Source organism: Kogia breviceps, chromosome 7 (assembly GCF_026419965.1).
Source record: "Kogia breviceps isolate mKogBre1 chromosome 7, mKogBre1 haplotype 1, whole genome shotgun sequence".
Taxonomy (NCBI): Eukaryota; Metazoa; Chordata; class Mammalia; order Artiodactyla; family Physeteridae; genus Kogia; species Kogia breviceps.
In genome coordinates this window covers 40063132-40089822 of record NC_081316.1, presented here as the reverse complement: position 1 = coordinate 40089822, position 26691 = coordinate 40063132, and the positions used below count along the sequence as shown (strand labels likewise).

The 26691-nt window shown below is 38.2% G+C and overlaps 1 protein-coding gene across 36 annotated transcripts in view; it reads right to left on the bottom strand.

The window, feature by feature from the left end:
* The window catches only part of SOX6 (SRY-box transcription factor 6), a 645440-nt gene that overhangs the window by 70354 nt on the left and 548395 nt on the right, over positions 1 to 26691 (bottom strand). For 24 of the 36 annotated variants that reach the window (XM_067038178.1, XM_067038186.1, XM_059069816.2 and 21 more), the window contains 3 exons: positions 25042 to 25191; positions 18427 to 18652; positions 14991 to 15178 (listed from right to left, as the gene is read on the bottom strand). In XM_067038178.1, coding sequence (XP_066894279.1) covers positions 14991 to 15178; positions 18427 to 18652; positions 25042 to 25191 — 564 coding nt within the window. The remainder of the gene's footprint in view (positions 1 to 14990; positions 15179 to 18426; positions 18653 to 25041; positions 25192 to 26691) is intronic. The other 12 variants (XM_059069839.2, XM_067038187.1, XM_067038162.1 and 9 more) reach the window with 3 other exon arrangements.

The following is a 26691-nucleotide window of genomic DNA, read 5'->3' as shown; positions in this document are numbered from 1 at the left end:
CAGGCACCCCAAAACACACCACCAGACACGGTCCTGCCCACCAGAAAGACAAGATCCAGCCTCATCCACCAGAACACAGGCACCAGTTCCCTCCACCAGGAAGCCTACACAACCCACTGAACCAACCTTAGCTGGTGGGGGCAGACACAAAAACAAAGGGGAACTACAAACCTGCAGCCTGCAAAAAGGAGACCCCAAACACAGTAAGTTAAGCAAAATGAGAAGACAGAGAAACACAGCAGATGAAGGAGCAAGGTAAAAACCCATCTGACCAAACAAATGAAGAGGAAATAGGCAATCTACCTGAAAAAGAATTCAGAGTAATGATAGTAAGGATGATCCAAAATCTTGTAAACAGAATGGACAACACAAAAGGAACGTTTAACAAGGAATGAGAAGAACTAAAGAGCAAACAAACAATGATGAACAACACAATAAGTGAAATTTTAAATTCCCCAGAAGGAATCAATAGCAGAATAACTGAGGCAGAAGAATGGATAAGTGACCTGGAAGATAAAATAGTGGATATAACTACCATAGAGCAGAATAAAGAAAAAAAATGAAAAGAACTGAGGACAGTCTCAGAGACCTCTGGGACAACATTAAACGCACCAACATTCGAATTATAGGGGTCCCAGACAAAGAAGAGAAAAAGAAAGGGACTGAGAAAATATTTGAAGAGATTATAGTTGAAAACTTCCCTAATATAGGAGAGGAAATAGTCAATCAAGTCCAAGAAGCACAGAGAGTCCCATACAGGATAAATCCAAGGAGAAACACACCAAGACACATATTAATCAAACTATCAAAAATTAAACACAAAGAAATATTAAAAGCAGCAAGGGAAAAACAACAAATAACATATAAGGGAATTCCCATATGGTTACCAGCTGATCTTTCAGCAGAAATTCTGCAAGCCAGAAGGGAGTGGCAAGATATATTTAAAGTGATGAAAGGGAAAAACATACAACCAAGATTACTCTACCCAGCAAGGATCTCATTCAGATTCAACGGAGAAATTAAAACCTTTACAGACAAGCAAAAGCTAAGAGAATTCAGCACCACCAAACCAGCTTTACAACAAATGTTAAAATAACTTCTCTAGGCAGGAAACACAAGAGAAGGAAAAGACCTACAATAACAAACCCCAAACAGTTAAGAACATGGTAATAGGAACATACATATCGATAATTACCTTAAATGTAAATGGATTAAATGCTCCCACCAAAAGACATAGACTGGCTGAATGGATACAAAAACAAGACCTGTATATATGCTGTCTACAAGAGACCCACTTCAGACTTAGGGACATAGAAAGACTGAAAGTGAGGGGATGGAAAAAGGTATTCCATGAAAATGGAAATCAAAAGAAAGCTGGAGTAGCAATTCTCATATCAGACAAAATAGACTTTAAAATAAAGACTATTACAAGAGACAAAGAAGGACACTACATAATGATCAAGGGATTGATCCAAGAAGAAGATATAACAATTGTAAATATTTATGCACCCAACATAGGAGCACCTCAGTACATAAGGCAAATACTAACAGCCATAAAAGGGGAAATCAACAGCAACACAATCATAGTAGGGGATTTTAACACCCCACTTCACCAATCAAAATGAAAATAAATAAGGAAACACAAGCTTTAAATGACACATTTAACAAGATGGACTTAATTGAGATTTATAGGACATTCCATCCAAAAACAACAGAATACACTTTCTTCTCAAGTGCTCATGGAACATTCTCCAGGATGCATCATACCCTGGGTCACAAATCAAGCCTTGGTAAATTTCAGAAAATTGAAATCGTATCAAGTATCTTTTCAACCACAATGTTATCAGACTAGATATCAAATACAGGAAAAAATCAGTAAAAAATACAAACACATGGAAGCTAACAATACACTACTTAATAACCAGGAGATTGCTGAAGACATCAAAGAGGAAATCAAAAAATACCTAGAAACAAATGACAATCAAAACACGACAATCCAAACCTATGGGATGCAGAAAAACCAGTTCTAAGAGGGAAGTTTATAGCAATACAATCCTACCTCAAGAAACAAGAAACATCTCAAATAAACAACCTAACCTTACACCTAAAGCAATTAGAGAAAGAAGAATAAGAAAACCCCAAAGTTTGCAGAAGGAAAGAAATCATAAAGATCAGATCAGAAATAAATGAAAAAGAAATGAAGGAAACAATAGCAAAGATCAATAAAACTAAATGCTGGTTCTTTGAGAAGATGAACAAAATTGATAAACCATTACCCAGACTCATCAAGAAAAAAAGGGAGAAGACTCAAATCAACAGAATTAGAAATGAAAAGGGAGAAGAAACAACTGACACTGCAGAAATACAAAGGATCATGAGAGATTACTACAAGGAAATATATGCCAATAAAATGTACAACCTGGAAGAAATGGACAAATTCTTAGAAAAGCATAACATTCCGAGATTGAAGCCAGAAGATTTAGAAAATATAAACAGACCAATCACAAGCACTGAAATTGAGACTGTGATTAAAAATCGTCCAACAAACCAAAGCTCAGGACCAGATGCCTTCAGAGGTGAATTCTATCAAACATTTAGAGAAGAGCTAACACCTATCCTTATCAAACTCTTCCAAAATATAGCAGAGGGAGGAACACTCCCAAACTCTTCAAGGCCACCATCACCCTGAGACCAAAACCAGACAAAGATGTCACAAAGAAAGAAAACTACAGGCCAATATCACTGATGAACACAGATGCAAAAATCCTCAACCAAATACTAGCAAACAGAATCCAACAGCACATTAAAAGGATCATACACCATGATCAAGTGGGGTTTATCCCAGGAATGCAAGGATTCTTCAATGTACCCAAATCAATCAATGTGATAAACCATATTAAGAAACTGAAGGAGAAAAACCATACGATGATCTCAATAGATGCAGAAAAAGCTTCTGACAAAATTCGACATGCATTTATGATAAAAACCCTCCAGAAAGTAGGCATAGAGGGAAATTACCTCAACATAATAAAGGCCATATATGACAAACCCACAGTCAGCAGAGTTCTTAATGGTGAAAAACAGAAACCATTTCCTCTAAGATCAGGAACAAGACAAGGTTGTCCACTCTCACCACTATTATTCAACATAGTTTTGGAAGTTTTAGCCACAGCAATCAGAGAAGAAAAAGAAATAAAAGGAATCTAAACCAGAAAAGAAGAAGTAAAGCTGTCACTGTTTGCAGATGGCATGATACTATACATAGAGGATCCTAAAGATGCTACCAAAAAACTACTAGAGCTAATCAATGAATTTGGTAAAGTAGCAGGATACAAAATTAATGCTCAGAAATCTCTTGCATTCCTATACACTAATGATGAAAATCTGAAAGAGAAATTAAGGAAACACTCCCGTTTACCATTGCAACAAAAAGAATAAAATACCTAGGAATAAACCTACATATGGAGACAAAAGACCTGTATGCAGAAAACCATAAGAAACTGATGAAAGAAATCAAAGATGACACAAACAGATGGAGAGATATACCATGTTTCTGAATTGGAAGAATCAAAATTGTGAAAATGACTATACTACCCAAAGCAATCTACAGATTCAATGCAGTCCCTCTCAAACTACCACTGGCATTTTTCACAGAAATAGAACCAAAAAATTCACAATTTGAATGGAAACACAAAAGACCCCGAATAGCCAAAGCAATCTTGAGAAAGAAAAATGGAGCTGGAGGAATCAGGCTCCCTGACTTCACACTATACTACAAAGCTACAGTAATCAAGACAGCATGGTAGTGGCACAAAAACAGAAATACAGATCAATGGAACAGGATAGAAAGCCCAGATAAAGGAGGCAAGAATGTACAATGAAGAAAAGACAGCTTCTTCAAAAAGTGGTGCTGGGGGGCTTCCCTGGTGGCGCGGTGGTTGGGAGTCCGCCTGCCGATGCAGGGGACGCGGGTTCGTGCCCCGGTCCGGGAGGATCCCACATGCCGCTGAGCTGCTGGGCCCATGGGCCATGGCCGCTGGGCCTGCGCGTCCGGAGCCTGTGCTCCGCAATGGGAGAGGCCACAACAGTGAGAGGCCCGCAAAAAAAAAAAAAAAAAAAAAAAAAAAAAAAAGTGGTGCTGGGAAAACTGGAGAGCTACTTGCAAAAGAATGAAATTAGAAGACTCCCTAATACCATACACAAAAATAAACTAAAAATGGATTAAAGATCTAAATGTAAGGCCAGACACTATAAAACTCTTAGAGGAAAACATAGGCAGAACACTCTATGACATAAATCACAGCAAGAACCTTTTTGACCCACCTCCTAGAGAAATGGAAATAAAAACAAAAATAAACAAATGGGACCCAATGAAACTTAAAAGCTTTTGCACAGCAAAGGATACCATAAACAAGACCAAAAGACAACCCTCAGAATGGGAGAAAATAGTTGCAAATGAAGCAACTGACAAAGGATTAATCTCCAAAATTTACAAGCAACTCATGCAGCTCAATAACAAAAAAACAAACAACCCAATCCAAAAATGGGCAGGAGACCTAAACAGACATTTCTCCAAAGAAGATATACAGATTGCCAACAAACATATGAAAGAATGCTCAACATCATTCATCATTAGAGAAATGCAAATCAAAACTACAATGAGATATCATCTCACACTGGTCAGAATGGCCATCATCAAAAAATCTAGAAACAATAAATGCTGGAGAGGGTGTGGAGAAAAGGGAACACTCTTGCACTGCTGGTGGGAATGTAAATTGATACAGCCACTATGGAGAACAGTATGGAGGTTCCTTAAAAAACTACAAATAGTACTACCATATGACCCAGCAATCCCACTACTGGGCATATACCCTGAGAAAACCATAATTCAAAAAGAGTCATGTACCAAAATATTCATTGCAGCTCTATTTACAATAGCCAGGACATGGAAGCAACCTAAGTGTCCATCAACAGATGAATGGATAAAGAAGTTGTGGCACATATATACAATGGGATATTACTCAGCCATAAATAAGAAATGAAATTGAGTTATTTGTAGTGAGGTGGATGGACTTAGAGTCTGTCATACACAGTGAAGTAAGTCAGAAAGAGAAAAACAAATACTGTATGCTAATACATACATATGGAATCTAAAAAAAAAAATGGTTCTGAAGAACCTAGGGGCAGGATAGGAATAAAGACACAGACGTATAGAAGAGACTTGAGGATACAGGGAGGGGGAAGGGTAAGCTGGGACGAAGTGGGGGAGTGGCATGGACTTATATACACTACCAAATGTAAAATATATAGCTAGTGGGAAGCAGCTGCATAGCCCAGGGAGATCAGCTCAGTGCTTTGTGACCACCTAGAGGGGTGGGATAGGGAGGGTGGGAGGGAGACGCAAGACGGAGGAGATATGGGGATATATGTATACGTATAGCTGATTCACTTTGTTGTAAAGCAGAAACTAACACACCATTGTAAAACAATTATACTACAATAAAGATGTTGAAAGAAAGGAAGGAAAGAAAGAAAGTTACATGGCTTTGAGATAAAGCAACAAACTGAATGCAGAAGCAGAAATAAGAATCAAGGTTGTCTACTACTAAGCCAGACATTAGAGAGGTTTGCAAAAAGCTAAAACAAAGCCATTCTTCTTACAATTTTTTTATTTTGAAAAATATACTTAATACTAAAAAATGTTATTTACATTAACATCTAATGGTTTTATTATGATTTTTAAATGAATAAATAATTTTTAAGTTTTAATATTATATATTATAAACATTTATATATATATAAATATATATGTGTGTGTGTGTGTGTGTGTGTGTGTGTGTGTGTGTGTGTGTGTGTAAAGGGGCCCTGGGACCAAAAAAGTTGAGAATAGCTGATCTAGAAGGACTAAGAGATTAGATCTAGAAGGATTACGGATTAGAAAGTACTTGCCATAGTGGGAGGTTAGGGCTATAACATTCTTATTATTAATAAATGTGCTCCATACATGCCCAAACCAACAACTCTTTATGCAAAATTATTAACTGTGATGTGTCAAATTTTAACCCTTTCACTGGCAGATCCTTTAACTGGACATGGCCTTTTTTTTAAAAATCTTGCTTTACAATGGTGTGTTAGTTTTTGCTGTATCACAAAGTGAATCAGCTATACGTATAGATATATCCCCCAATCCCCTCCCTCCTGCATCTCCCTCCCACTCTCCCTATCCCACCCCTCTAGGTGATCACAAAGGATGGAGCTGATCTCCCTGTGCTATGCGGCTGCTTCCCACTAGCTATCTGTTTTACATTTGGTAGTGTATATATGTCCATGCCACTCTCTCACTTCCTCCCAGTTTACCCTTCCTCCTCCCCGTGTCCTCAAGTCCATTCTCTACGTCTGCGTCTTTATTGGACATGGCCTTTTGATTTAAAACATTTGTTGTAAACAAAACTAAAAGTTTTATATTTACTCTTCCCCCCACCCCAACCCTAGGAAGTATCTTGAACCTTTTAAACTGAGATAAATTCTCACCATTCATTCCATTTAACCTGCGGAGAAGAGAAGAGCCAAACAAGTTTGTTGTTGTTTTTTATGAATTGGGTCTTAAACTAGTAGCTAGGCAACCAATCAAATAACCCTGACAACAAAAATAAAAGGAACTTAACGATAACATTGAACTTAATGATAGCCAGGAGTCTATATACAGCACTGTTTAGTTGTTCAATGTTGTTGCTAACATTAATAAAACTTACATTTTTTTTTCTAATTTATGGCATTTTGACCTTTGTATGCTGTTTTAGAAAAACACTATCACAAGTATACATATAGTTAGTTACTCCTTTACAAGAAATACGCATGAAGCATATATATCTAGGTAGACTTCTTTATCTCATGAATTTAGCATTCACTTCGTTAAAATTGATGTTTGAAACTCAGATGTATGTCTTGTTTCAGATTTTAGCTAAAATTGCCCTGTCAATCTCACAGAGATGTAGGGAACAAATGAGATGATAGAGAGGTAATGATGGAGCAGAATGATCTAGAGCTGGTGTTAGGTCCCTAATCTGCAAAACAAGGAGAGTATTATCTATATCCCTGAATTTGGAAAGGTTCAAGAGAGATAACATATGTGATAATATTTTTGAAACATAGAAGCACTATAAAAATGTTTCTTTTCAGGATGTGAAAAGTACTACATAAACGTTTTTTAAAAAAACCAACTATTGGGACTTCCCTGGTGGCACAGTGGTTAAGAATCCACCTGCCAATGCAGGGGACACAGGTTTGAGCCCTGGTCCAGGAGGATCCCACATGCCACAGAGCAACTACGCCCACGAGCCACAACTACTGAGCCTCCGCTCTAGAGCCCGTGCACCACAACTACTGAAGCCCGCGCACCTAGAGCCCATGCTCCACAACAAGAGAAGCCACCACAGTGAGAAGCCCGCGCACCACAACAAAGAGCAGCCCCTGCTCACCGCAACTAGAGAAAGCCCGCGCGCAGCAACGAAGACCCTACGCAACCAAAAATAAATAAATTAACTGAATAACTTTTTTTAAAAACCCAACTATTGCTCTGCTTTGCAAAAGAGGATGCTATAATTAGAATTTGTCCCCTTACTGTAAAATCTCTAATATGCCCAAACCGCTCATAGTACAAGTTGTCAATATCTTGGGAATAAGTTGACATACACAAAAGCACAACTGAACATGTTAGTCAACTGCTCACAAAAATAACCGTCCTGATTAATCAATACTATGTACTCTTTTGGAGTAACCTCACGAGTTTGTGTGCTATATAAGAAACTCATTTATTCCAAACACACTTTGCTAAATAATTTGCTCACAATCCGCTTTCACTTATTGTTGTACAGCTATATTGATCTTCTGTCTGAACTTATCCTGTCATGCAACAATGAATATCTGAATCAATTGTATAAGTAACCAGGAGCTGTGGCAACTGACAATGTGAAGCAGGAGACGTCTAGTATGTTTTTCATTTCCAATAAAAGGGGGCAGTATTACATCAGTGTAATACTGATGTACTATTCTGATATTTTTGCAAAGTATGGGTGAGAAGCAAGAATCTACACTTGTAAAAAATGAACAACTGCTTTCTGGAACAAACAGCAACAAGTTTACAATGTGCCTTAGTGACTGGATTATTATTTTCCTATTTACTTGATTGAAAAAATATAATTTTGGCATGAGAAATGCATATAGTTATCAAGAATCAGGTTAAGTATTCTCAAAAATCATAGATTGAAATTCTGATTTTTCTGGAAATATATTAAAGTATATTTTAAATTAGTAGGAACAAAAGCTCCCTAGCACACTAATATTATAAAATCTGAACATTATCATGTTGGCTATGAGCAGATCCTAGCAAGTAACTAGGGTATACAAGTTACTTTAAGAGTGAAAAAGAAAAATGCATATCTTGAGTTTGTAAGAAGGTGCCTGTTAGCTTCTAACTAACCTTCTACTCTATCTTAAGACATTTTGGCTTCAAGGAGCAGTAGGTTAATCCACTTACCTTTGGAGAGTGTCAGAGTGAAAATTTAATAAAGTTAACAACAGGTTTGACCACCTGTCTGAGGTTCTAAAGTGGAAAAGGACCTAATATTAACGGAGCACCTCCTGTGCCAGATATGTGCTCTACATATGTTTTCCCTCAAAATGATCCTTCAAGGAAAGGATAATTATCTCCATTTTATAGGTATGTTCATTGAGACTCACAGAGGTTAAATAACTTATTTAAATAACACCGTTAGAAAACAGTACAGGCTGCTTCCAAGATTAATCCTAGAAACTGAGACACAGGATTAACCAACTCCAAAACCCATGCTCTTTACAATATACCATGTGGCCTCTAATTCTGTTACTGCTCCTGATCTAGCCACCTCTTCTGTCTCTTTGTCTGTACCAGCATCATTTGATCTTCTGTTTTCTGACTGATATCTTTCCAGAGCCAGAACCAATGGACATCATAGTAGGGAAGAATGCCCTACCCAGACATAAAGTGAAAAGTATACAGGAAGCGGGGTCTCAGTGCTTTTCTGCTTCACTGTTTCTGTTTATTTTTACCCTGTCTTATTCCATCAAAAGTTTTGGATTGCAAATGTAAAAAGTACTTTTGTATGTAATAAGCTTAAAGATCTCATAGAAAATTAGTAAATGAATTTAATACTGTTCTATAAATAGAAATATCATTGATTAAGAATTAGGAAAGCTGAGATTTAATTCCTGCTGTGACATGAATCCACTATGTGACCATGGGTAAGTCATTTTCTTTCTTTAGGTCTCAGTTTTTCTGTCTGTGAATTGAAGCTATTGGACCAGGTCAAATGTTATGTCCCCTCCAGTTCTTTCACTCTACAGTTTTAATCCCACAAATATACTTCAGAGGCAGATAGAGTGTGATAATAGAGTTCATGGTAGCTCATTTTGACATCCGGTAAGGTCAAGAATTTTTCTTAAGAGATTCGCAGAAGATGAAGGGAACAGCAGTTCAGGTCCCATGTATAATGTGTAATTGGCCTATTTATGAGCAACTCTGATCAGTAGGTAATCAGCTTTCTGGCTCCTCAAGGTTATTAAGATGACCAAAATAACCAGATACTTAAGTTACAAAATACCTATGCAGGAAAGTGCTCTAACCAATCACCGAGTCAGCATTCAAATAACAAGGAAGTCAAAAAAGTTACAAAACGCACTTTAACACTAAGAAGGCCCACCCTGCCTTGCCTCTCTTCTAGCCAGATGCGTTTAGCTTGGCTCTAAGGACATTTAGAAGCTGCCTATCTAAAATTCTGCAGTGTATTGCTCTGACTGAAATTCTGTCTTAGAGATGTCAAACAACAAAATTTGGTAAGCAATTAGCCTATAATATGATCTAATTGCCCTGGTACTATGGGAGGTGGTTGGTGTTCTTGCTGTGGAAAGCTAAAACCCAGGGAAGTAACTTAGACTTCGGCTGGCAAGACACTCATGATCCGTGCACAGCAGCTATGTTGAAATGATGGAGCATAACAGCTCCTAGGGCGCCGTTACAGTCTATTGTCCCTACAATCTGTATATTTAACAGACCCTAAATATCCTGTGACGCAGCCAACCAGAACAACTCCATTGGTGCCGTTCTGGCTGAGCAAGTCAACAATGTTTCATTTTTAAGTGTCAAAATAGGGGTTTACCCAATAAAGTGAAATACACCATGGGTAAACATGTATTCATATGGACATATATGTGATTCTGTATGTGTCATAAAGACACAAGCACCCCATGTCTGTGTAGTAAATGTTTCCCCTCAGTTATGAAACATACAAAGCACGTTTTATATACATCTAATGTTAGTAAATGTCGCAAAAACAACTCTACAGTTGTTTCACAATGCATTGTGATGCACTGCCCAGATACCCCTTCAGGACTGATTTATTTCCTCAGCTGCAGGGAACGTTGTTACTCACCCTCAGCTCCTGGCCCTCTTCGGCACTGCCTCAACTAAAGAGAGTCACATCACCTAAGGTTATGTCCCCTTCCCAGGGTAACCCTCGTCCAATGACTGGTTGATACAAGTGTGTAAAAGTTCACCCCCTCCATCCAACTTGGGACAATTCTGCATGGCCATGGCCATCTCAAAGCTTCATATGACGTTGGCTAAGGCTTTGGTTAAGACTGCATCACAGTCCTATTCTGCTTTCATCCTTTCCCTTCTACAGGTGGCAATCAGAAAGAGCACAGCCCCCACCCCCCCCCCCAATAAACCTGCTCCTTAATCTCCATCTCACAGTCTGCTTCTCAGGGAACTCAAATCTGTGACACGCTCATTTGTAAAAAAAATGTCCAAATATGAGCGTGACGAGATATGCTTTATAAATTACAAGGTGTTATGACAGAAACACTGAGAAAAAAATCTCTAAAACTGTATTATGGTTTACAAGAATAAATTCAGAAATCTAATTTATGGATCTTTACATTTAAGGAAACAGAGGTAATTCCAAAGAGGACAATTTTGAAGACAGTTAAACTGAATTTGCCACAATCCATTTTACCAATCTTATTGCACATTATATATTTACCCTCTTTGATCTCAGAAGAAAATATGATTCTCAGAAGAAAAAGTAGTGTCTTCTGAAACCTCATAAAATTAAGATGGATATTTTGATTATAAGAGAGCCAAATCGACTATCACAGGAGCCCTTTAACATTGCTCTTAATTTACTCTTCTGGCTGCAACAAACCTAGCAAACAAGGATAGATACATACTGGGTCTAGAAACTAAACAAAGCCTACACATCCACAAATATACATTCAAAAGAGTGACATTATTTGGGAGGGAGATCATGTAAAGGAGAGCTTGTGAGCACAATAGCCCGGAATATAATGGACTTTTCCAGTGCCTCCAATTCAACCCCAATAAAGTCATCTACTGAGACAACAACTCCCTTCAACTGGGAAACCAGGGTTTTCTGATTCTGTAGAAGACACTTTGCCACTTATCCTCAGGAGCTCAATTACATTCAGTGTGATATGTTTTAGGACAAGTTAAGATTCATTATTATTATTTTCCAACCTTAACCTAATCTCTCATCTCTCTCTCATGGCTTCCAACACAAAATCAGGTGTTATTATTCTGGAGCCTCAGACTTCTTTCCTCCATATGAATTTTAAAAAGTCAATGAGAAATACTTAAAATTAACCTGTAGTATTTGAAGTTAATAGAGTCTTAAGCTTGAACCTCAACCGATGATATAAATTCAACCATATAGGGTCACTGTGTCAGACAAACAGAGAGTCACTGCAGGAAGCAAGGGATGTCCAGTGTCAATTTACTCCTAGGTTTAGTGCAAACATATCAGGATGCCGCTAGTCTAAGCCTGCTTAATGTGATAGGGGGGCTTCACTGAAAGGCACAGTTGATGCAACAATATGGAATTTATTTCTTATTTTTCCCCAAGCTAAATGGCATATACACATTCTGTTTTAAATATTCTCTATGTTACTATTCCAAACAAAAATTTCTAGATGAATTTTTCAAAGAAATATCTCATTCATAACATTAATCAAAGGCAAATGATTCTTCGTAATTTAAAAACAAGTATGATTATTTAAATAAAATAACTTGGTTTTTTGTGGAATAAAGTTTCTGAAATGTATTAATTCTAAATATATTTATTTAGCCCAGTGATTTTTCAACTAGGGGTAATTTTGTCCTCCCTCCCCCAATAGGGGACATTTAGCAATGTCTGGAGACATTTTTGGTTGTCACAAAAGGAGTAGTGCTACTACTGGCATCTAACGAGTAGAGGCCAGATTAGCCACCCATGACAAAGAATTCTCCAGCTAAAAATGCCAATAATGCTGAGGCTGAGAAACCGTGATCTAACCTAATCTGAAGTTGCCATAGTTTTGTGCATCAACTCAGCTAGAAAGGAGTTTAACTATGTGAGTTGGTCAATATGCCAACCTCTGAGAAATCGAACTCCGTTTCCTTCTGCTGACCCTTCCATTATTATGTGAGGAGCTCATATCTGTGACAAAATAGTACATTTGTTCTATATATTCAAAGATCACCCACAGTTTAGTCTACAAGTTATGGGAAACATAAGAAAGTGCCTACTCTGTACCAGGAGCTTTGCTAGGTATATTCATATATATCTTATTTCATTGTAACCCAGATTACTACCCTCACATTACAGATGAAGAACTTGAGATTCAGAGAAGTTATTCAACTTACCAAATATCACACAGCTGGTAAGTGACAACTTGGTGCCTACCATTCCAAGTGAGAATATATAGTTTTAAGCTCATTAACACTTTCTTGCATATGCAAAGAAAACTTCTGAATCATTATGATAGTTAATGGGGGGAGGAGGGTAATTAGCTTTTGACCATGTATCTGTCTGTATTATTAGAATTTTCAGTAAGCATATACTACTGTCATTTGAAAACTAATACACTTTAAAAGACTCAGTTAAACAAATCACTAACATCCTTTTCAAAATAATTTTAGGATTAACCATTGGCAAAAGTGTAAGGTAGGAGATGGTCTCTGGTGCATGTATCCATTCTCTTGCTTTTAACCCAATTTCCCACCCAGTATCCCTATGCCAAAATGGGTTTACCTATCTAGGTCCCCAAAAAATATCTTACAGTTATTCACATTAAGATTAAACATGTTACTATTTCATGGTGCTCACTGAGCATAGTATAGTATCTTAGGTCAAAAGATTGACTGTGTTTATCTCTAGTATCAGAGTGGTAGAAAAGGTTTGGGGGCAAGGCTTTTCTTTTCTTGTGGTCCTGAAACCTTACCGTATATGTAACCATCTACTAAGGCAGTTCTTAAAGAGGGGCTCTGCTTTGTGAGCCCACTGCCAAGGTTGGAGCACTTAATGGGGAGTGGGGCACCTTACTGATTGAGCAGATCCGGTGACTGGCATATGCATAGCAGGTCCCCAATATATAAAAGTTTAGGCCTTAACCAACACCAAAAGACCCACCATTCCCCCAGACAGTTTCTCTCTTACCTGATGTGAACCTCCCACCAAGAGGATCAATCAAGGTGGAGGAGGGAGGAGGCAAATAATGATTAATTTAACATATTATATATTTATATAATCTGTCTATTTATCTATAGGAAATGGGGTCTTTGCAGATCTAATCAAGTTAAAATAAGGACACACTGGATTAGGGTGGACCCTAAATCCAATGACTGATGTCCTTATAAGAAGAGGGAGACGTGGAGACAGGGGGACATACACAGAGGGAAGATAGCCATGCGAAAAGGGAGGCAGAAACTGGAGTGATGCAGAGACAAGCCAAGGAATGGCAAGGATCATTTATTCATCAAATAATCATAATTTTTCACCCAGTCTATGACAATAGCCTCTCAACCGGTCTGCCTATTTCCATTCTTAACCTCCTGCAGTCTGTTCTTGCACATTAGGCAGAATGATCCTTTTATATGTAAATCAGACCATGTCAATGCCCTGGACAAGACCAGTCCAGGAATTCCGACAGGACTCGGGGTGAAACACAAAGCCTTTCCAAGGCCTACAGGTCTAACACACTCTACCCCAGGCTATCACTTTTCTTCATGTCCCACTGGTCTCCCTTCCCTCAAGCTGCTCTTGCCACGCTGGCCTCCTTGTTGCTGGTCCTACACTCTAAGAGCTTCTAAGCTTATTGTTCCCACTGCCTGGGCGCTCTTCATGTGGCCTGCACAGGGGTTCCTTCAGATCTCTCTACTCCGTAACACTTCCACAGAGTCCCTACCAACCTATCTAAAAGAACAATCCTATAACTCCCTATTCCCTTAACTTGCTTCCATTTTTCTCATGGCATTGAGTCACCTCCTGATGTTACTGACATTACTCATTATGTATTTAATTGTTTATTTTTTCCTCGTCGGTGTTCCCCTATTAGAATGTAAGCTCTATGAGAACAGAGATTTTTGTCTGATTTGCTCACTGTTGTATCTCCAGTGCCTAGAACAGTGTCTATTACAGAATAAGCACTCGATAAATAATTTGTTGAATCAAAAAATAAATGAATGCATTTTGTAAGTTTCTTTGTTTTCTATTTTGCTCAGGCAGATAGGAAGCTTAGTAATAAATTCAATGATGAGTCATGGTAATGTATTAGCCTTCATTGTGAGCATATATGCTTCTTCCTTTTTTAATATTCTGATAGTCTTGTAACCTCATACATCCCCTTTATTATAAGATATTTCTAAATCTTTTGGAATGGGACAGATAAACACCAATAGGCAGATAGGTTGGGTGCCTGGTTGGGTACCTGGGAGGCGACCCACACTAAGTGGGAAAGGGTGTATTTGTTAATCAGCACCAATGATTAAATGTGATGCAAGAAAGTCCTCAAGCTAGGACCCCAAATCTTTGGCTGCAGTTTGATGCTTGGGAGCATGGAAAGACCCAGATAAAAATCTGGGTCTAGCAGAGCCAGAGAAGGAGGGAAGCAAGTTTTACCTTTTCATTCCTGCAGTTGTTCAGCCCCATATTATTCATGGTAGACAGTTTCCCATCAACACCATGCGGCTGTTGCTGCTGTTGCTCCCGCTGGATCTGTTCTCGCATCTTCCGAGCCTCCTGAATAGCTTTCATCACTGTATCCTGATCCCCAAACAGGGCGGGGGAGTTGAGACTGGACAGGATATCTGCATATACAGGATGCATTATTAGAGGCTTGTAAGGTTAGACTCTTAAAAAATACTGCTGCTACCCACTCCCCGTATAATACCACATTCTCTGAAGAAGGAAGATATACCTTTGCTATTAAGAAAACTGCAATACAGCACAGAAATCCAGGGTAACCGAGCTGTGCTGGGGTTTTTATAGCCCTCGGAGGACCAGCGTTTCAGTTTATCTGGGTTCTGTCAACACAACTCCTCACAGATGAAGGTTCCTAGATTCATATACATACATACATATATATATATATATTCTGGCTATATCTAACAATTAGTGGCACAGTAGTGGTGAAGAAAGGGGTGGGGGGCTTCCCTGGTGGCACAGTGGTTGAGAGACCGCCTACCGATGCAGGGGACACGGGTTCGTGCCCCGGTCCGGGAAGATCCCACGTGCCGCGGAGTGGCTGGGCCCGTGAGCCATGGCTGCTGAACCTGCGCGTCCGGAGCCTGTGCTCCGCAACGGGTGAGGCCACAACAGTGAGAGACCCACGTACAAAAGAAAAAAAAAAAAAAAGAAAGAAAGGTGTGGGGACGGGTGCAGAGACATCTGTGCAGGCTGACCATTATATCTGGTGTGCTAATGCAGCAAAGTTGTTTCTGGCACAGCCAAAAAAAATCTGTGAGGCTACATGTGTCCTTTAGCAGATATCTCTATCTGTGTGTTCATATGTCCACTGCAGGAGAGAAGGGGTGGGAAGGAATATACCGCACTCTCTGTTCCCCAATCACTGGCTGGTTAATGAAGCATTCTACTCATCATGCTGCCTCAGTTATTTACCAAGAGAATGACAACCCATTTCCTACCCCCAACCCGAACACCCACTGCTCTCAGTTCCCTGTCTTCGTGATAGTAAGGCTGTATGTGTGGGAATGGATTTCACATAAGTATATAGCTTCAAATAAAGTGAAAACATTTACTTTCATTATATTCCATGCAACACAGAAGGACAAAATTCAAAATTAAACTAATTTTCCTCCATATCTTGCATTTTACTGTAGGTTAAAATTAATACTTTAGATGAGGCTTTCCAATTTTAGGCAAAAAGGAGGCAATTGCTTGCTGACTGATAGATTTCAGCTGCTGTGATAAAGTTTAATGTGATCAGCTTGCATGTATACTGGTATGAGCATTTCATAGCACATGTATGTGTGTGTGTGTATGTGTGTGTATCTGTGTGTGTGTGCACACACCTCACAGCAACAGAAGGGACAGATGAAATCAGACTACAATCAAGCTCACATCACACGTCTATGTGTGTGCAGTGCACATGTGTATGTACTTGAGTTTAGAAAATATCACCAACACTCACTATCTATGGAAAAGTTTTAGAAAGTTAAACAGCCACTTTTTAAGATATAGAAAACCCATATCTCTTGCTCTGAAGCTTTTCTGATTAAAAAAAATTCTATCCAGTATTGTCTGGACAAGAGTGCTATTACTTCAGCTCATTTCTAGTTCACGATCTAAAGGATACGCTCTGCTGAGGTATAAACTCCACAAGAGCAGGGTCTGTGAAACAGTCGTCTTTGTCCCCCACAATGCTCAATACAGAAAACAAATGCTTTCCAAACAAAACTCAGAAGTGGATTATAGGAGGGCCATTTCAAGATCAAGCCTATTATTTATCCTCATGTTGGCTTTTTTTTTCCCCCTCATCTCACTATTTTCAACAATTCAGCAATCATATTCACATGCTGGAAATGATTCATTTCTCTTTCCCACAGCAATCCCACTGACTTGGAGTGAAAACCTCTGGGCCCCTGAAAGAGGCATCCTAACTCAAAAAGAGAATAGGCTGCTGTATGGGTCCTAATGTCCCCAATTTCAATGAGGAAGATTTACATCTCATCGTTAGAAGATTCACTTAGATTCAGCATAGCTCAGCATATATTCCAACTGTGAGCTTATAAAAAGAGCACTGAGTTATATGTCAGAGGACCTGGATTCTAGTTTTGACTCAGCTAATTAATACCTACATGGCTGTGGGCAAGTCATTTTAACTGTAAGACCACAATTTATTATACAATGAGAGTAATAATAATACACTACCTAACTCATTGGATTATTGTGAAAAATCAAATGAGATAAGATAGGCAAAATGTTGTTTTAAATTGTAAATGGCTACACTTACACATTATTGTATTTATTACAGGAAGCAATTCAGGCTATAGGATTCAACAACACAAGGAAGGTAATGTGGTGAAGAAATGCTGCAGTTCTAGTCCCAAATCCCTTTGAAATTTTGTGTCTTTATTTGAAAATTAAGAGACTTATAGAGCATAGTTAACAATAATGTTCATATTTATTTGGCTCTCTGCTACTACGTGCTTTCCTGCTTTCGCAGTTACTGTTTCATTCCACATGTATATGTAAATGTGTTGCTATTCAGTTGTCCAGTCTTTTTAAATTGCATGCCTTCTGGGTGCCAGATACCATGTTAGGCACTTTATATATATTTTTTCTCTTCTAATTCTCATAACAACCTTTGAGCTAGGTAATAATATTTCCCTTCCAGAGATTAGGAAACTGAGTTCAAAAATATTAAATAATTTTCACAGGGTCACATAGCTAGTAAGTAAAGGCTCACTCTCAGTCCAAGTTTGCCTGATGCCAAATCCCATTTTTTTCTCTATAATTCTCATACCTGGGTATGAATATCCCTAGAGATACCTGGCAATACATCAGAGAATGTAAGGAGGCAGAGGATCACTATGACATATATTACTAGACATTAACTTTACTTCATATGATGTCAAAAAAGTGTGTCATTCATATTTGCTTCAATGCAAAACTGATATGGGATAAGATGTAAAATTCACAAACATTTTACAAAGAAAATATAAAATGTGAAATAAATTTTGGACTTTTGGCAGGCAGCTTTTAGGCCAGGTTCCTTTAGGCCCTTGGAGGGTTCATGTTCACTCTTAATCTGCCTAGAGTTGCTTCAGCGGCAAAGCACTGACCAAACACAGAAATTTCTAAGTCTCTGAGTGTAGGATCTAACTCATCATCATCTGAAGAACCCACCCCAGCAGGATTTATATTATAACCTTTTCTAAAAGTTCTAGTCACCCAAGACACCATAACTGGGTTATGTTTCAGTAGAAAAGATTTTACTTTTACTTCATTTACTTTCACTTTTTTTTTTCTTGGACTAAGGAACACTTTGGAAACAAGAATCAGTCATCAGTAAACATGTTTTGCTTTCTTTTACCTAATTCATAAGTCTCTTCCTGGTGTTGACCTTTCCATTTACCTAAAGAGGATCCTCTTCCCAAGCTTCCTCCAATGGGGCTGGGGATGGTGCTTTTGTTAGGCAGATTGACAGGGCTGGTTTTGCTGGCTGGAAAGAGGCTTTGGGTGGGAGATGTTGGAGACTTTACAGGCTCAGCTGTCTTGGGTCGGGATGAGAGATTCAGCGGCTGTGCTGCTGCTTCATCCTACAACAGTTTACCATAAATAATTATTTTTTTTTTAAATGAAGCACATTATCACTTAGTAAGCCACAGTTATTTTATACCTCAGAGACAATGCCACATTCTCCTACAACAATAACAAAAGAAGCTAATGCTCTACCTCCTTGAAGATTCATCAGAAGGAAACCTCATTAATTTCCCTGTGTTATGTTTCTATTTCCATTAACTGTGTAGTTGGATCATTCTTTTTGCCAAATTAAAATCTGAATTAGCTCACATTACAGCTTAATTTCCTAATGTGTTTTCAGGGATCTAAATTAACCTAGGGCATTTACAAAGAATTATTTAAAATTTCAGCAGCTCTGTAGTGCTTTTGTGTTATTCTCTCTGAAAAGTTCTTGGAACTACAAATAGGCTCTGCCACTAATTTTTTAATATATATTTTAAATCAAACAATAGCAAGTACTTTAAAAATGGAAACACAAAGCCTTCCTCTGCTCTTCTGGGCCTTTGCCCAGGGAGCCGCATGCCACAGCATGGCTTCTATGTGGCTTTCTGGGTGTGGGCACTCTTCATGGTCTATATTCTGGTCTCTATTTATGTTTAAAATTAATTTTTGCAGAGAGCAAGCACACATTATAATTATGTTTTACATACCATGCTATATACAATTTATTTTTCATGTCTAAAGTGATTCTCTTTATATTCTTTGCTACATATATTTACAGAATGTATATTTTAAGATGCCTGTTTTTCTCTACTGAGCACAGTATTCAAATACCTGGCTTGTAACTCTGGTTTCAACAGGGGCTTGAAAGCTAAACTCCTCACCTTTATTTTGTTTCATTTATCCTGCCATAAAACACCCTTAACAACACTTCCATCATTCTAGAAATTTAATTGTAATATGAGCATATTCATTTAAATGTTCAGGTTTAAGATCTGCATGATTGTGTTTAAAATAAATTGTCAGCAAATGTTAACTCCTATTTTGCTTCTGAGAAGACACAGAGAACTTGCTTTTAATGTCATTGCTTAAAACACACAGTAGAGCTTGGAAACTGAACTTTCTCCCCTGTGGCAAACATGTGACCTCTCTGGGCTCAACATCTTCATCTATAGAAAACAGGGTCTGATTCTAGCTGATCTCTAAGGTCTCTTCCTGTACTAATGGTCACTTTTTAAGAGGGAACAAAAAGGGATGCTAGAAAACAGTACTCAGGAAGGAGGATTAGAAAGAGAAAACGAAAATAACATGCACAGAGGAACCTTTATGTACTAACACCATGCTAGAGATTTTCACAAATATTAGCTCATTTAACTACCAATAACTCTATGAGTCTGGGCAGTAGTAGTCTAAATTTACAAAGGAAGAAGCAGTCAGAGTGATAAAATGACTGTCCAAAATCATACATGGAGGGACAAAATTTGAATTATAATTTATTGGGCTCCAAATCCCAGGCCCTTTTTCTACTAAACTATCAGCTAAAATAAGTCACTTGATAATGTAGGGATACCCTAGCTTTATTCTGTTGTTTTGTTTGTTTGTCTTGGTAGGAAATAAGTAATCTGGCACATCTATGGTGCAATGCACTTTTATCTCTATCCAGACATAGGATAGGTTCTCAGGAAACATAGTTGTATCCATTACAAATGTCAAAATTGGGGCTTCCCTGGTGGCGCAGTGGTTGAGAGTCCGCCTGCCGATGCAGCGGACACGGGTTCATGCCCCGGTCCGGGAGGATCCCACGTGCCACGGAGCGGCTGGGCCCGTGAGCCATGGCCGCTGGGCCTGCGCGTCTGGAGCCTGTGCTCCGCAACGGGAGAGGCCACAACAGTGAGAGGCCCGCGTACCACAAAAAAAAAAAAAAGTCGAAATTATCTGATGTGCTTAATTATAATTTACTTGCCTTTGCTCTGAACTCAAAGGATATTAGACTAGTTAGTTCCTTTACTCCTGTCTAAATAATAGTAATTTATAAACTAGGTATTTAGTTAGTTTTCTCCACATTTCTTTTACTTGGGGTTTACCAAGCTTCATAAGGTACATGAGTTCAGAGTTTTCCTCAAATTTGGAAAAATTTCAGCTATTACTTCTTCAAATATATTTTTCTGTCCCTTCCTTCTCCTCCTGGGGCTCCAGTTGCATATATGAGGCCATCTGATGTTCCACAGCACTGACAGTCTTTTTCTATGTATTTCATTTTGGACAGTTTCATTGTTATGTCATCAAGTTCATTAGTCTTTTCTTCTATAATATCTAATCTGTTGCTATTCCAAATCAGTACTAATCCAGAGTACTTTTCATCTCAACACTGTATTTTTCATCTCCAGACATTCAATATAAGTTTTCCATGTCTTGTCCTATAATGTTCATGTTTTCCTCTACATTCTTGAATATATGCAGTTTATAACACCTGGTTTTACTCAGTTTTGAATATAGGCAAACTTCAGATATATTATGGGTTTGGTTCCAGACCACTGCAGTAAATCAAATATCACAATAAAGCTAGTCACATGAATTTTTGGTTTCCCAGTCCATATAAAAGTTATGTTTATACACTACTGTAGTCTATTAAGTGTGCAATAGCATTATGCCTAAAAAAACAACATATATACCTTAATTAAAAAATACTTTATTGCTAAAAAAATGCTAACCATCATCTGACTAGGCAGGGTTGCCACAAACATTCAATTTGTAAAAAGTGCAATAGCTGTGAAGCACAATAAAATGAAGCTCAATAAAAAAGGTTATGGGACTTCCCCAGTGGCACAGTGGTTAAGAATCTGCCTGCCAATGCAGAGAACACGGGTTCGAGCCCTGGTCCGGGAAGACCCCACATGCCGAGGAGCAACTAAGCCTGTGCACCACAACTACTGAGCTTGTGCTCTAGAGCCCATGAGCCACAACTACTGAAGCCCACGTGCCTAGAGCCCGTGCTCTGCAACAAGAGAAGCCACCGCAATGAGAAGCCCGCGCACCGCAACGAAGAGTAGCCCCCACTCTCCACAACTAGAGAAAGCCCACACGCAGCAACAAAGACCCAACACAGCCAAGAATAAAAATAAATAAATTTATAAAAAATAAATAAAGGTATGACTGTATATTCTAATTTATTACTTATTCTTATAATTCAATAATTGCCATTTCCACCAACAACGCCACTGAGAATGGGAAGCAACTATTAACTCCCAGTCAAATCAGTCCCTTTCCACAATGGCAGGCCTGTTGTTGGTCCTCACGGTCTGTCCTGGCCCAAGAGAAACTTTGTGGGTGAACAGGAGCAGATATGCTTACCTCTTCACTTGGCTATAGTTGGAAGTCCCTTATAAGAGCTGTTTTTACTGTCTTATCTACTAATTCTATCATCTGTATTATTTGGGGGTTTGTTTCTAATGATTGATTATTCTTTTCATCATTGTTCATATTTTCTTGCTTCTATGAAAGCCTGGTAATTATTGAATACATGCTTCACGTTGGGAATTTTACAGTGTTGGGTTTCATAGTTTGTATATTCCTTTAAATATTTGTGGACTTTGTTCTGAGACACGGAAAGCCTTACTAGGCTTACTTTTAAGCTTTGTTAGGCAGGTCCAGAGCAGTCATTAATCTAGGGATAATCTGGCCCCACTAGTGAGGTAATACCCTGCTGGGGACTCTACTTGGTGCCCTGTGTCAAGTGATCTTTTCAATCTGGCCAGTGGGAACACAAATCATTCTCAGTTCTTTGTGAACCTTGCAATGGTTTTGTCTGCTACATCTGGTCTTTTTCCCTGGCCTCAGATAGTTTCCTCACCTGCATATGCTGATCAGTACTCAGCTAAATACAAGGGAACCTTCTGCAGATTTCCAGTGCTCTCTCTATGTATACAGCTCCCTCCTCTGGTACTCTACCTCACAAGTTCCATCTACTTGGCATCCTTAAACTCTGAACTCCTGTCTCTCTACTCGGGAAGCCTTCCAAGCTGCATGCGGCTACACGTCCCCCACCCTCCCGCCCCCGCACTATTGCCTGGAAATTCTCTCTAGACAGTAAGATGGAACAACTGTGGTGCTTGCCTCACTTGTTTCTCTTCTATCAGGGGTCACTGTCCTGTACTCCTATTGGAAATGTCTGAAACTACTGTTTTACATATTGTGTCTTGAGTTTTACTTGTTTAAGTTTGGAGAGTACATAAATCCCTGTTCCTCCATAATGGTTTAAAATGGAAATCTTCTAGGTTTCTTTTAGGATCTCTCTAGGTATACAACCAGATATTTCAGTTACAACCACTACTACCACCCACCACCATCTTCTTTATTAGCATTAGATTATCATCAACGTCATCGCTATACTAACATTTACGGAATAGTCACTATATTCTAGAAGTTGTATTATCTCATTTAAGACTCGTAAAAATATTAACTTCCATTTTACAGAGGCAAAAACTAAGGCTGAAAGAAGTAACTTGCTCAAGGTGACACATCTAGTAAAAGCGACAGAACTGACATTTGAACAGAAACATCCTGACTGCTGATGTTGACAATTATAGCAAATAAAAATTCTGGGGGAAAAAAGGAAAGGAAGACCATCTATTTTTATTTTTGTTACCTTCAGCTAACAATGCCCTATGTCACATAGTTGTGTTCTATACAGAGGGAAAGAATCACTACAGAGAGAAACATGAAATATTTTAGTGACCATAATTCTTTCAATTAGCAAAATATAAGATTATTTTCAGAACTTTTGTAATAATAGGTAGTAGCTATTTTAAAAATTTAAAACATTTGCTTTATGTCTTGGTCTATATATTTACTCACACATACAATAAACAGTCTAATAAGTATAATAAATGCCTCCTTTTTATTAACATAAAGTATAGTCAAGTCAAATTATATAGAGAACTCCCTAAGAATTTGCATGTGGTCAAGTGAGTAATAAAATTCAGTTGGCCCACAAAGCTGGAATGGTAAAAGCAAATATAAACTTGAATCTAACCAGGGAACATTTTACTCATCCAGTAAAGGCTTGGTTTGGTGCAGTTCCATTTGGCCAACCCACTTATAAAATGACTTTTTCATGTTAAAATATCTAATACTCAATACCTCAAGTCACTGATGTTTGATATGCTTATACTCCAACAACTATAATTAAACAAAGTGCCTTGGTTTGAGTGGTAGTGTTCTCTTATTCACAAAAAGAAACTCTTGGAACACAAAATAAATAGTCTGTTTCCATAAGTTAATACTATCTTATTAAATGTAAACCGCCTATTGTCATATCTCAATATTTCTAACAACAAAGCATAAATGTTCATCTACTTCTTTGGAGAGTCTAAAGGCATGGGTGGCATTAAATTAATTCCTTTGGGTGGGCACTGGCAGAACTATCGATCCTAATTATGTTTATATTTTTTATCTTTGGTATTTGGGATCCATATTTTTAAGGGCTTTTCTGAAATCTCAAAGTCCCTATCTGCAAGTTTTAGAAAATAAAACAATTTCAGTAATTCTGTGGCCTTCAATGCTGTTTTGTTGGCCTTAGATGTTTCCCATGTAATGAGTTAAAAATAATTGCAAATTTTCTCCAAGTGCAGTACTTTGGGCACATTACAATAATACATCTGTGCTTAACATATCCCGCAAGTATGTAAGTCAGTGATACAAAACAATTGTTTCTTTGAGCTGTCTGAATTTGTTAATTCAATACAGGAAGCAAAGGCAATCACAAAAACCTATAAGTACCAGCTGCAGCACAAAGTTAGACTGGACCATCAATTCCCCTCTGTCACCAAGCACCTCCTGGCTTCCCCATTTTAAGACACTGAAAATCAGTGAGGAAAGGATCTATTAATGTTTCAGTCATAACTTGGGCAATCCTGTTTATCCTATCACAACTATATATGGCATCAAAGCATGATTAGGTTATGACACCACTCATTCCTCAGAGCCCACATTTATAACTATTTTTGAAGGAGAGAGCTTTATCAACAAACCATATAAAGTCCAGCACTGGGTTCTATTTTGTCAATCTAAAGTTTTGAGATCCTCCTCCTCTAGCACTGTAAGTTGGCTCCCCACCTGTTTAAGGAAGTTAGAGAGAAGTGTCACAAGACTATGACAAAGACTGGCAATAAAACCATGGCCATTCATGCCAATGAACATTAAAAAATAAATGCCAGAATCCAAAGGGGAAAAACTCGTGAGAAGTATGCAGATATAGGTGAACATCTCACAATATGGCACTATTGTTATCAAAAGGGAAACACCTGTTTCTCAGTGCTCAATCATGAAATTTACAATAAAGAGGAGCATTTTGGGGTTCCTTTAGGCTGTTTTGCTTCCTGCTGCTTATTCCCAACACAGCCTGGTTCACTATCTTTCTTGTGAAGCTATTTTCCAAACTGTTTCCATAATCCTGCAAAGCAAATACCTTAACTTGAGTTACAGGGCTGGTCCCTCTCTTTTCATTTTTTATCCCAGTAGGTGAGACTGCCCCTGCTGTGTTTGGTGGCTGTGGAGTTGATGGCATCTTTGCTCCAGGTGACACCTGCATGCTGGCCAGCTGAGCGGCATAGAGCTGCTGCAAAAGAGGGAAGACAAACATCATCTCTTTAAATGCAGCTGAAATGGGGTTTCAAACAAAACTTACCGTATTGTTAGATAATTGTTTCTCTGACAGCCTTGCAATTTCTCTTCCATTATTTTTAGAGAGGAAAATGAAAGAGAATAAACAGTATAACAGAAAGAAAGAGCAATGATATGGGAGTCATTATTCTGTTCCTGGTCCTTCTAGAAATAAGTTTATGACCCTAAACAAAGGACTGAATTGCTGTAGGACTCAATGTCTTCAATCATACAAAAAGGAATTTGAGTAAATGGTCTTAAATACTCTTCCTAGTACCTAAAATCTTCATAAAAGTGTTTTAAAAGTCGGTATGTCCATTCATGTAATTTTAATATTCATGAACTAAGAACCTGATCTAAACTCTCCTAGGGATTTCTGGAAGAACATCATTCTAATCCAATACTGACTAAACTTCTCTGGGGATGCTGACCCTTCTGGATGATAAGAGTGCTGCCCTCAAGATCCCTGAGGCCCAATGGCAGTCCCTCCTTCCTCAGGGTCTTATTTCTATGCAGCACATAACATAATCCAAAAGAGAATATAGCCAGATTTGCAGGGGAAAAAAAAAATCAAGCTTCTTTTTCCTAGTACAGGATGTGAAATCCTTAACTGTAGATTTTTTAGCTTTGGGGTGAAATTGGTGATAAATGAATGTGTTAATCTGCTATGGCTAACCAGAATTCAGATACCTCAATTTTAACACAATTTCATGCTTGAAAATGCCATTCAAATATCTTCTTTTCTTCTTATCATCAAGAATTAAGCCATCAAGATTATGACTACCTTGATAGTCATATTTCTATCATAATAAATAGAAAGCTTCCTAGTTCATTAACCACAGAGAAAATAGCTCAAACTTTGCCATATTAGTAGGGGAGGAAAAACAGGTGGTTTGTATGTAATTTCCAGCATTACTATCATTCAGATGGACAAATAAAAAAAATTACAGTAATCAAAAACAGACCTTTCAGCACATGTAATTAAATGAAAGCTTAATAAAGAATAATTTGCAAGAGCCAGATGTGCTTATGTCATGATTGTTGCTTTCTTTGGACCAATTTTTCTAATATAACAAGCCTCTAAAGAAATTAAAGTTTCATAATTCTGTATGTGCAATGACTCAGTGGCAAGAAAAATTCACAAGTAAGAGTCAGTCAAACTGCTAGAACTTCGGGGGAAAGAAAGGACCATCTTGTTTCCTTTTTCCTTGTTTCCTTTTTTATCTTTTTCCTTTAAAATTCAGCCAGGTGTCTTCAAAGGGGGTGGTGCACAGGGGTGTGTGGGGTGGATGCTGAGCCAGTGAAGAAAAGTTCTACACTGAATGGAGGGGAAAAGTACTGGCTATATGGTGGCTGGTATCATGACCAATATGCCTTACTATTGAGTATTAAAGAGTCAGGAAATCTTCGAGAGGCAAGAGTCCTTAGACATCATTTATGCCTTCATTTTACCTCA